Raw genomic sequence first — 12,755 nt, forward strand, 5'->3', positions numbered from 1 at the left:
GAGACATGGGTTCTGATCTCAGCTCTATCATTTTTAGTCTGTCTAACTTTAGCAAGTCACTTCACCGCTCAGAAACTCACATTAGATCAAAGGGTTAAATGAACACTGTACAACAAGTACCTAGGACACTGTCTGGCACACAGTGAGTGAGTGTTCTAAAAATGATTACTATTTTTTTTATTCCAAAGCTTATGGCTTACTGTAGTCTTAACTTCATCCCATAATCTTTTTGCAACAGTATTCACATATCTTGACAGTCTTTCAGAAATTATTCAACTACGATTTAGTTAGATCACACTATGTGTCAGACACTGGGAATATATAGTCTTTATGAGGGAAGACAGACATAAAATCAATTACAGATCCTACAAACAGAAAGTGTGCTGTGGAAGCGTGTAACAGGATACCTAACTCTAGGAAACCTTGAAGAAGAGCTATTTAAACAGAGATCTCCACTATATGAAGACATTAGCCAGGCAAAAGAGAATGTGGCAGGCAATAGAACATACTGAAATCCCAGAGGTAAAAGAAACAGGGCGAGTTCAAGAACTAGATGTGTGATATGCTTGGAGCAAAGAAAAAAAGGAGGTTACACAAGGATGTGAAAAGGTATTCTTCAAGGCCATGTCAACCAGTTAAGAATAAGACTTTATCCTAAGAGCAAAGAAAGCTACTAAGAGGGGTTGGGGGGGGGAGTACGGAGTTTAAAACAATGGAAACTTAAAATAACTGTGGGATACCCAATAGAGGATGGATTGGAGAGAGTCAAGACTGAATGCAAGGAGACCATTTAAAAGGTCTTACTGAATTCCAAGTTCCAAGTGAAAAAAGCTCACACAAAAGCAGTATTAGTGAGAATGGAGAAAAGCAAATCTACTCAAGAAATGTTCCTTGAGGAAGCAGTATCAAAAAGATGTGGTCATAGGTTGTACATGGGAAAGATAGCTTAGAAAGTCCTAATATCATATAAACAAGAATTTGTATTTCTTTCATGGTATCATTTTTTCCCCCAGCTCTGGGGATCAAATCCAGCACCTTGGGAATGCTAGTAAAGCACACTAGCACTGGGCAACATCCCCAGCCCCTGTGATACAAATTTAAAAAGCAGCCTACCTCCTAGTCCTGAAGCACTACACAAGTTAAATTTTTTAGGTCATGAGAAGATTTATTCTAACCCCCTGGGATTTATTCAAACCCACAACACCCAAGTCCTACTTACTGAGCAACAATGCTTTTGCAACCACTTTGGTATGTTGATGGGAACTCTGCATTACAGATCATCTATCTTTGCACTGCCCAGTTAGTTTTAGTATGTAATACACGGTTTGAAAGAAAAGAGGGAGGGAATATAACACTTCCTTTTCCTCTGAGGTATCTTTTGGTTCTAAAATCAAATGATTTTTTTTCCCCTTCCATATTTCCACATCTCTAAATAAGTAGGAGGATTTCATGAGGCAAGGTGTATGTAAAGCAAACCAATTTCTCTGATATCCTCACAAATAAACTGTTACTGAAAAACCTTTCACACTTCCCTGCCTTCTTAAATTGAGCATATCCAACATGCTCAATTTTTTTTGTGGACATTTTTGTTTAGCAACTACTGAAAAATCCTGACAATAACATGCTGCAACAGGATTTTAAAAGAGAAATTTTTTGAGAAACTGCATTTCACCCCTGCTTTCTACTCCAATTATGCCACTAATTCAATAAAGTGGGAATAAACTAACTTCCTAGAACTGTGTGCATAATCAGAGTAAAAACTGAAAACAAAGGCCTGAGAAGTTTTCCTGTAAGTCCAGTGCTTGAGCTTTGAGCTGCAAAGACTTCTCTAGGGACACTGAAATGGCCCCATCTCCCCTCAGATCTCATGCAGTCCCAACAGCCCCAAACAGGAATGCCTTAGCACGTCCTCTCTGCCCATTCAAATCCGAGGCAGGGTTTTGGACTCATATTCAAGATCACACCTTGGCCACGGCTTTCTCTGAATTCCAAGGGCAGGCAGGAGTGTGTTAACAGGAAACTTTAACGAGTGCCCGATATAATAAAGTCCAATATCTTCTACTCTCGGTTCAAGTCAAATCAACAGCAGGGAAATACTCAAGTGCCTACTTTCTAGAGAAAGAAGTTACCCTACTAGAACACTCACGCGTTAGCTGAGAAGACTACACCTAGTTCGGAGCCTAACCTTAGCTTGTAGATGAAGAAATGTGAGTCAACCTCGTGTTTAACCAAAGGGATCCGCCGAGGAGTGATGAAAAGACTCTGACAGTTGCGTGGAGGGGTTTGATAGGAGAGGGACTTCAAACCTCAACCCCCCCAAAGCAGCTTGCGTCCGTCCACCTCACTTTCCTCACTGCCACCCTTCCTCCGCAACAGTTCTCTGCCCAAGGTGGAAGTCCAAAACGATATGGCATCATTTATTGCCCTCTGCCCTAGAAGCCGAGACTCACCAGCTTCATATTGGACTTTTGGTGCTCCCAACTCAAGTCTTGGAAGCGTCTTCCGGTTCATTCGCCGCCGCCGGCCGCGGAGAACATCGCGGGACTTTCAGTCTTCCCACCTCATGCCCTTTTCGGGGCATCATGGAAAATGTAGTCCTCCTCCGGCATCATGGGAAATGTGGTAGTCTTTCCTTTTCCTCCTTTTCCTCACTGAACACCTTCTTCCGCCAGCTCAAATTCATCCCCGCCGCCAATTCATTCTCCCTCTCCACCCCAGCATGATATCATGTCCCCAATATGGGCCGGGCACCTATGGTATTCTGGGATATGTAGTCCCCACGGCACAGGTTCCCCTTTCCCCTCCTCCCTGTGGGAAGGCAGATGGGCGCGGGACTTGCCGGGAGCTGTAGTTCCCAGGGGTTCCTAGACACAGAGCGCCGCGCTTTTACTCCAGGGAGGCAGAAACTACAACTCCCAGGGACCCCTGGCGGCAGCAGGTGGGAACGGGGCTGTTGATATCAATATGGCGGTTGTCAGCCAGACAAAGACAGTCAGTCTGATGTGATTGAGACAAGGGAGGTTTTCAGGGGGAGACTGGGAGATTGGGGCCTCCCCTCCCCCTTCTGCTCTTCCAGCGCGGGCCTCGGGCCCTCTCCAGCCCCTCCCGACGGGCGCCCCGCACGGAAGATACCCCTCCCCCTCCCGCTTCCCTCCTCCCTACCTCAGCCCTTGGCGTTGGGACGTTGGGGAGGGGGCTGTGCCGGGCAGAGAGAACTCAGCCAGGATTCCGAGGTGAGTCAAGCGGTTTTGAAGCAGGAGTCTCTTTCCTCAGTTCTTTCTCTTCACTTTAAGAGAGGGAAAAAAATCGAGGGGTTTTGGGGAGAAAGTGAGTGGGCGCCAGGGACGGGTCTCTTAAGCAGTCGGATTGCGTGGAGGAAGGAAGCGGGGGGCTTCCGATGGGTGATCGAACGCGGGCTATGGGGTGGGGCGGTCATGCAAAGGCGTCGACTGCTCCCCAACTCTTGTGGTTTCCTGCGCTAATGGGCGGAAGGTTTGAATTCTGGAGGTGGGGTCTCCTCGGAGTTGGGGAAGCTGCGAGGTGGTGGTGAGTGAGGTGTGTTGGTTTGTTGGGGTGTGTGACTGCGACGACCACTTGCGAGCTGGAATGTCCGTGGATGGGAAGTTAGGTAGCTGGGCACCGCTTTGCCTGGGCCTGGGCTGGGGCCGGGGCCGGGGCCGGGGCCGGGGCCGGGGCCGGGCAGCGCGCGCGAGTTCCGGGGCTGGACGTGCGGGTTTGGGGACGCGGTGTGGGGCTGCTGGGCTCTGCAACTCATTTGCGTGCGGCTGCCCGCGCTCACTCCGCCACCCGCCTCCGCCCCCTCCCCGGACCCGTGTCCATCCGGAACTCCGGGCGGGAGGACCGCGGGGATGGTGCGGGGCGGAGATGGGGCTGTCTGTGCCTCCCCAAGTCGGGAGATAGGTGGGAAAGGAAAAGTGTTTCCTAATATTTTATTCCGGAACTGAGTGTTTGTTACACGATTGGGGCTACTTTGAAAGCAGTCCTCCACCCACCACCCCGAAACAGTACGTAGAGGTATCTTGTCATCTTCGTGTTGAGTCGGTTAACAGCTACTTAAAAGTGGGGGGCATAGGCAGGGGGTCGGGAGTGCCGGATCGTGTAGACGTCTGTGGCTTCTAAAGAGACAGAATGTCTGTTGTGTGAGCTGAGATTAGGCGATTTATTTTCGTAAGTCGGGGAAACTGTTGGAAATTATTTGCGGGGAAGAGGGTGACGATGCGCTGAAAGGCGCTGTTGGTGTTTTTCTTGTACCCCACCCTGCTGTCTCCCATTTGCCTGAAAGCTGGGATAGAAGAGTGAGGAAGCGTTGGGTAGGTGAAGGGAAGAGTGCAGTTGGCAGCGAAGAGACTACGCTGTGTAAAGTTGAGTGATACAAAGTGATTGCTGTTTTTATTTAATCTGAAGCTTTTAAAAAACCTCATGTCATATAGGGTAGTGATGTGACTAGTTCATTTCTCTAGGATTCTGTAGGTATAGAAGTCCTTCCTTCCTTCCTTCCTTCCTTCCCTCCCTCCCTCCCTCCCTCCCTCCCTTCCTTCCTTCCTTCCTTCTCCTGATGGATAGAATACCTCCTGCGCTTTTTGATTTAGTTTGTACTAATATGGTTGTACTTTTTGTGGTTTTCTGTAAAATGCATCATTAACTGAAAAGGACCTGCATTTGTTTTTACTTTGCAGTTATGCCACAGATAATTATCACATAAGTGCTTTGCATTAAACTTACTAAAATTGCACAACTACATAGCTAGATCTCGTTGGATTACATTTATAAGTCAAGTTAGGGAAATTTGACATTTTTTCCCCCAGTTTTCAATTGAAGTTAAAAAGGGAAGAGGAATGCGACATCTCTTGTTTCTTACAGTCTTTGATACGTAATAACGTTACACCAGGATAACTTAAAATCATGTATTTTGTGCTTCCTTCAATCTGAAAGACAAGATCTTCAATAACCCTGCTCCTCTGACAATTTTATAGTATCATAGACTTTAAAATAACTATAGGAATTGGCATAATTCCTATCTGAACTGTTGAGAATTTAATGTATTTACATATTGGTCCAGAACTTATCAGTTCTTAAATAGCCACTTATCAGTAAGGGACTTTAGATTCCATAAGAACTGAAAGTCACAGATACACTGTTTAATTTTATGGTAGGTTTTATTGCCTTCGATTTGAAATTTCTGCTGCTGGTCATTCACAGAGATAAGGTAACTATAAGCATGAGGTAGCATATATATTTAGATTAACCTGAATAGGAAAAACAACATGTCTTCTAATCTTCAATTTAAAATACAGACTATGTTGTTCCAGAGCAGAACTTTTGGTTTGCTAGAGACCAGGATATCTGGAATTACTTATTTTTAAGATTTATCTTAACCTAAAATACTATGTTGCAAAAACTGGAGAAAAAAATTCTATGTAAGTACATAATAGAGTGTTATTTGTATTTTTCTGAAACATGTTCTGATAATCAGGGAATTCTAAAATGTTTAATGATTATTTTAGAAATAAAAACTAAGATTCTTTTTTCATCTTTCCTCAGATTCTCTTTTTGTTTTCATCTCTGGAAATGCAAAGTTATTTACTGGAAAAAACATTCATTAAACTTTTTCTGACTACTAGTGAGTCACAATCATTACCTGTGAACCAGATATATTCTTTGTCTTCATTGGGCTGGTTCTGTTGCATTTTAAGCACTGGGACATTAAAGTGATATAAAGCCTTTACTGCAGGTTAAAGCATAAAACATTCTTGGCATGTGGAAGTCACACGGTTTACTGAAAAAGTAGAACACCAGGGCATTGGTGCCTGTCCAGCTTAAAATTTCATCCTGTAGCTCTAAAGTCACATTTATTTTAATGTGATTGCTTCTAAAGATGTTGTCTGTATTCTGGAAAGTTAAAAGCTGAGCTGTTTTTAACCAGTCTGTTGCTAGTTTTGCGTACTGCATGTACCTAACACTATGTGGTAACAAATGTTCATTAAGAAAAGGAGCCTTCAGCATTACACTGAATGAATGCCTTCGATGAGGTTTCATTTTCCCTGCTGGGCATTTTCAGTTGGCTAACCCATATCCTTAGTTAAAGCGTTAGTACAAGAAACTTAATAGTTTGTTAAGTTGTAAGGTATGTTGCAAAAAAAAAAAAAAAAAAACAAAAAAACACCAAAACCTCTCAATGTTTGATTCTGGCAATTTTTGTTACAAGTGTTGATTGAAATGCTATTGCTTTTTTCAGTGTATGTGGAATTAATGCATCCTAATTTGTTCTTTTTGAGTCTCCTGTACATTAGATTCAGTCCATACCAAGTGTTATATTTCAGATTGCACCCCCGTTGCCAGTAAAAGCATGTTTGCCATTTCTGTTCATTTTACTGCATCTCTTTTGTTATTTGTGTGTGCAGTCCCTCATTCTTGAGTTATTTCTCTTGGAAATTGTAAATTTATCTTGGAATGGTATTTTTTATAAATGAAAGTTGGTGTACTACTTAACTTTTTAAAATGTGAACATTTACAGATAAACTTCAAAGTGCTCTGTGAAAATGTATTGAGTTTTGTTTGTTTGATTTCTGTACCTGCTTTACTTTTTTGGCTTCCAAAATCTTACTTTTGCTATTATTTGATTAGGCTTTTCTGTTAACTGCTGGCTTTTTCTTCTCAATTTAGTAGAACTTTGTAAAAGTGATAAATAGAAAGCACAGCTCATCTAGGTTGTCACAGATTATGTACAAATGCACTCACACATATGCACAGCATCTTTTTATCTCTTTATCTATCAGTCATTCAGCCATGAAGGCTTATCTGAGCCAGGAATAGCAGAAACCAAACAGTAGCCGCCAGTTTGTTCTGCCCACATTATAGAAACTTTGGAGATTTTTGGTGTCTTTATAAACCATTATTTTAGCAGATTCTGCCAAAACTCAATTCGCTCAAAATCTGAACTATTCGAAAGTTTTCTCAAAATAGTACTAAGTAATTAATTGGTGACTTAGATTCTTAGGTGCAGTTATCCTCCAGATGGCTTTTATTAGGCTTAGGACCCATTATAGGGGCAGAGTAAAGATTTTTCCAAGTGATTACTTTTAGTGAGGCTGGAGATGTACCTCAGTCAGTGAAAGAGTGCTTGGATCCTGAGCAACACACACACACACACACACACACACACACACCCTTTTAGTTAGCATCTAAACATAATCAAGTGCTTTAGATAACCATTTTCCCCCCTTGATTTTAGATAAAACAAGTTGAAAATTTACAATCACAGTGTCTTGAACACTTTCCAAGAGAGTTGTTACTGGAAATCCCTGGCTTTAGCACCATTTACCCTTACAGTGATAACAAGCTTGCAGGTACAGTAAGTTTTTCTAGCGGTTATTGTAATCTTAATGATGAAAAGTTTTATAGATCCCTAGGCTATAAAGACAGTGGTTTTTTGTTTTTTACATTTGTGAACAAAAGGAGAAAAGTAACAATCTGGGTTAGCTTTGGCATGATCAGTTAATGTTCTTGACTCTTAAGACAGGTGGCACCAGCCTCCTTCCTTTTAAGAGATAAATGATTCTAATCCATTCAAAGGGCACTTAGACTTTTCTTAAATTATGCTGAAAATATTTACTGAATTCTACATACTGCAGATATTTTCTCTGTAACTTTTCTGTTTTATTTGTGTCCAGTGATGGTCCATGTTTGGTGTATTGGAAATGTTTACTAACTCTAATCACCACATACATATTAAACAATTAGATATTAAACTTTAATGTCTGGAGTAACAGCTTTTACAAAGGGAAAGTCAAATGCTATGGCTATTGCTGAAATGAGGATATGACTTAATAGTGAATCTGTTTATCTGCCTTAAGATCTCCATAAGGTAGTAGTATTGTTAAAACCTAAAGCTCTTGCTGGGCCTGCTTTGTCAGGCCTTATGATCAGCCTCACTCCTCATTCAGTCATGAAAGCAAGTTAATTTTGCATTCTTTGTATGTATTCAATTCTTTTCATTCTATTGCTGTTCCCTTAATTTATTGTTTGTGACTTAATTACGTCATCTCTTAACTAATCTTGTTGCATTCAGTTTTTTTTTTCATTAGTCATTCAACACCTGTACCTGAGAAATTTTGCCACAATAAAATGTGAATTTGATTGTCAGACATACTTGTCCAGTAATCCTTCATTAGGTCTGCAGCCTTTCAGACAAACCCAAACTTTTAGTCATTCTGCCTGTATTTTTCAGATCCATCCAAACATTTGTCATTCAACTCATGTCCAACTCCAGGTTCTGCCACTATATGACCCTGAACAAGTAATTTAAAATATCTGTATCTCAGTTTCCTCTTCTATAGAATGGGGATAAAATAGTACTTCAGAGGATTATCCTGAGTCCTTAGAATGCTGCTAAGTTACTGGAATGCTTTTGACATACCATATTATAGATCCATAGGAAGTTGCAAAAATATTAAGAGAACACTGTAACTTTCACTCACTTTCCCCTATCTTACAAAACTTTAGTACAATGTTAAAATAATGTGGGGAGGACGGGAGTATAGTTTGCTGTTAGAGTACTTACCTAGCAATCTCTAGCGCCACAAAATAAACAAACATAAAAATGCCAGGAAATTGACATTGGTACAATGTGTGTGTATAGTTCTGTGCCATTTTATCACCTGGTTAGATTATGTAACCAACAACAAAATCAAGACCCAGAACTATTCAATCTATTCAGTTACGATAAAGATTGAATAATTTTCCTCTTCATAAGTTCTATTGTTCTGTCATTGTAACTAAGGAGAAAGATACCAATTACTGGATCAGTAATTTTACTCTTTTGCCTTTTGTATTTCAGAAATTTTTTGGTCATTTTCGTCTTCAAAGTTTTTATGAAAATTCCTATTATGTTTTCTTGTTATAAGAATTTAAGGATTGGTGTCCCAGACAAAAATTTCAAGACCCAATCTAACAACAAACTGGAAAAAAAAAAAAAGAAAAGTATGAAGGGCTGGGCGCATGGCTGAAGTGGTAGAGCGCTTGTCTGAGTTCAAAGCCCCAGTACCACCACAAAGAAAAGAACCAAAAAAGAACCCAAATATTGCCAAGCGTTGTTTAAATGAGGAGTTATAATATTAGTTCTCATTAAACTTTTTTTTTGTGTGTGTGGTACTGGGGCTTGAACTCAGAACCTATACCTTGAGCCACTCCACCAGCCCTTTTTTGTGATGGGTTTTTTTGAGATAGGGTCTTGTGAACTGTTTGCCTGGTCTGACTTCAAACCGAGATCCTCCGGATCTCTTGCCTAATGACGAGCTAGGATTACAGGTGTGAACCACCAGTGTCTGGCTTCATTAAACTTTTCTAGTAAATTTTAACAATAACATTGAAATTTTCTACAAACATGTAAGATTAAAATGCATTCAAGGCTTAAATGATATATTTCCTTTTTTTGTTTTGTTTTTAAGACAGATCTTGTTTTATAGTGCAGGCTGGCCTGGAACTTTTTTCTGCCTGTTTTTCTTAGCATATATTAGGTGTCAAAGGAATTTCATTGTGATATTTCCTATGTGCATGCAATGTATCCCCATTAAATTACCCCCCATCACTCCCCCTCATCTCTTCTCCTCCTTAAAACAATTTCAGTAGGTTTCATTGTTCTTTTTTCATACTTGTACATGAAGTACTTTCACCATGTTCACCCTTCAACACCCTCTCCTTTCGCCCTCCTTGCCTCCTGCTGGTACCCACACTCTTCAGAACCTGTTTTACATTCCTGTGATTTGTTTTGAAGTATTAGATTCTGTATGAGATGGAAAGTGATATTTGTCTTTCTCAGTCTGGTTTATTTTGCTTAACATAATAATCTCTAGTCTTATCTGTTTTCCTGTAGATGACTTAATTTCATTCTTACTTATGGCTGAATAATATTCCATTGCATATATATGCCACATTTTCTTTATCTATTTGTCGGTTGATGTGCACTGGAACTTTTTATGTGCCTAGACTGGCTTCAAACTCACCTCAACCCTGTGAGTGTTAGCACCACCATACCTGACAGATACATTTCTTACCAGAGTGGAAATATGTTGAAATCCGTATTAGATGACCAAAATTATAACTATTCTGACATTAGTTCGGTCCGTGACAGTGTGAATGCACACTTGTCAGATTAATTGGTTGTGAGTTTATGTCATAGTTTTATTTTGGACTTATTGCAAGGGTATTAGCTTAAAAAGTAAATTCAAAGATTGTTTTCAGAGAAAGGATCTTTAAAGAAAAAAAGGAGGAGAGATTTAGATACTGTTATTGTTTGAGTATAAGAAAGATCCATCAAGTTAAAGACTACTTACAGGTCTGGTTATACTTTGCTGCCCTGTTACGATCTGTTTGATAAAGAGAATTTTTAAATGTCAGTGTCACAGTTGTGTGATATTAGCACACAAAACAGGTCATGTGATTTTTGTCTCCTCTGAATTTGAGACAATTTTTAAATTGTCAATACTGTGATAATTTGCTTTGGAAAAAAGACTAAAGTTTAAGTTGCTTCATTGACAAGAATATGATAAATAATCGGTTATTACTTCCAGATAAGTCAGATTTGTCTTTACAGAGCTTTTTTAGCTACCTGTAATTTCAGTTTCTTTCCTAGTAGAACATTTTTTTTCTCTACATAGATTTAATTTGTTTTCAGCTTTTTATTTGTCTTGGTGTATATTCTAAAAAAATAGTTTTAATTAGGGATTATTTGGCTTAAGGAGAAGCTGTTGAAAGGATTCCCTACTGTTTTGGGTTAATGAACAACTAGGTCTTCTGTGAAGGAAAGAACTGAAAAGTTCATCTCTCTGCATCTGTTCTAGGGATATCTGGTGTCTTGTCTTGGCTTCTTTTTCCATGTCGGTTTCATGTATTTCTTTCTCACTTTTCCCTTCCATTCTGTTTGTCTTGCTTAATTTCTCGCAGTTTCTGCTTCTGCGTAACTTTGACTTGTAGGGGGTTTGGTTTACCATGGTGCTGTTGGAACTGTTGTCCACCTCCTGCTTCTCCCGCCTGCCCCTTTTGTTTCTTTCTGATGCAGCCATCTAACCTGTGTTCCTTCCTGCCTCAGCCTCCCGAGTGCTAGGATTACAGGTGTACACTATGACACCTGACTTAAAATGTTCTTTAAACTGAAGCTTACCTCTTAGTGGAGAGGGTGTGCTTCATTTCTTTTAGTTCAGACTGCAAGAGAATAATGGAATGCATTATTACCATGAGTTAGATGTCTTTTCCTATTTTATGACCTTGGGTGGGGGAGTGGTACAAAGGGGGGAGTCACCTCCTCTAAGGCTAATACTTTTGGATGCTTTGTATGTGGAGGGCTCTCTCGTAAGTTGAATGGGCGATTACATATGCCAAGTCTGGCAGTACATGTACTCTGGGGTACAAGGATGAGTTGTATTGAATCCTTTCTTCAAGAGTCAATTTGCTGTAATTCGGTGGGTTTTTTTTTTTTTTTTTGGCTGGGGGGGGCATCAGTTCTGGCGTAGACCTCAGGGCTTTGCACTTGCTGGGCAGGTGCTCTACCACTTGAGCCATGACTCTAGCCAATGTTTTTTATATAGTCACCTCAGGCAAGCCAGAAAGATGACAAAGTAGGACTATAGAATAAAGCAGCTCTTTTTTCCATTCTGCCTTATATCAAGTAGACAATCTTGTCCTACCATTGTGGGCATTAGATCTTAGAAGAACTCATTTCTTAACTATTCTAGCGACTAGAACATATTGTCATATTCACCCTCTCTGTAATGACATCTGTTCTCTTATAAAATGTCTTTATCCTTGATAAGCTTTCGTGGTAGATCAAGACAAAGACAGTACATTTGTGCCTTCAACTGTTGGGGCTCAGACAGTGAGTTCGTAGTAAACATCTTGTTTTACATAGATCCAGTAACATAAAATTTGACATACTGGGTCAGTCAGTGTTCCATCAACACCTTATGCTAAATTTAACAGAAGCACTGTTAAACAGAAGCACTGTCAGGGAAAGGAAATGGAACTTTTTTCCTCTGTGTAAATATTGGAGTTAATAGGGATTTCAAACTCCAAAGCCAGTTCTTGATTATTACCAAAACTGGGGCTGAGATTTTCACACATAAGCACAAGGTCAAATATAGGCAACTAAAGAACCTTGAGGAACTGAGTCAGGTTATGAAGACAGCTGAGCTAAAAGCATTGGGAGTCAAGTATTCTAAGCACTGAGGCTGCAGCAAAGGAAGGTAGTAGATCTTAACCTTAATGCAGAAGAATTCTCTGAAAAAGTATTAAATCTTTATTTTCCCAAGCTTTACTCTTAGACTCCTAAAATCTGAGATGGGTATAGGAATGTGCATCCTTCACAAGCACAATGATATTTCTGATTGATATAATGTCCCGAACACTTGGAAAATGCACAGACAACATAATACCTGCTGAGAACCTACTACAGTTATGTGCTTACATCTGTGATAGTGTCAAAAACCTGCTTGTAATTTGGAGTGTTTCCTCTCTAATATGTTCTTGCCTTGTATTAAATACTTTCTATCCATCCTTTGTAATCACTTAAGTCCCTAAATTGTGACATAGGATATGTTTTGGTAAACATAGTTATTTTTATAGATGTTATTAGTTAACAGTGTTATACCCAGACACTTATTCCTTCATGGTTGTAGCATATGTGTGTTTTCTTAAACCATATGTGTGTGTATAAAATTTTTAGATATAACCTTTGCCCTTAC

At 40.1% G+C, this 12,755-nt stretch overlaps 2 protein-coding genes across 20 annotated transcripts in view; one reads left to right on the forward strand and one right to left on the reverse strand.

Annotated features, from left to right (window-relative positions):
• Window positions 1-2,955, reverse strand: part of Ints9 (integrator complex subunit 9) — a 100,531-nt gene extending 97,576 nt beyond the window's left edge. For 2 of the 6 annotated variants that reach the window (XM_074055257.1, XM_020157955.2), the window contains exon 1: window positions 2,451-2,899. Coding sequence is in view for 4 of the 6 variants with exons in the window: in XM_020157955.2 (XP_020013544.1) it covers window positions 2,451-2,459 (9 nt within the window). In the remaining 2 variants the exon portion in view is untranslated. Of the gene's footprint in view, window positions 1-2,185; window positions 2,428-2,450 lie in introns of those variants that run through there. The other 4 variants (XM_074055253.1, XM_074055255.1, XM_074055254.1 and 1 more) reach the window with 4 other exon arrangements.
• Hmbox1 (homeobox containing 1) overlaps window positions 2,928-12,755 on the forward strand; it is a 168,642-nt gene continuing 158,814 nt past the window's right edge. For all 14 annotated transcript variants that reach the window (XR_002212020.2, XR_012441577.1, XR_002212021.2 and 11 more), the window contains exon 1: window positions 2,928-3,233. The gene's annotated coding sequence lies outside the window, so the exon portion shown is untranslated. The remainder of the gene's footprint in view (window positions 3,234-12,755) is intronic.

The sequence above is a fragment of the Castor canadensis genome, chromosome 14 (assembly GCF_047511655.1).
Source record: "Castor canadensis chromosome 14, mCasCan1.hap1v2, whole genome shotgun sequence".
Classification (NCBI taxonomy): Eukaryota; Metazoa; Chordata; class Mammalia; order Rodentia; family Castoridae; genus Castor; species Castor canadensis.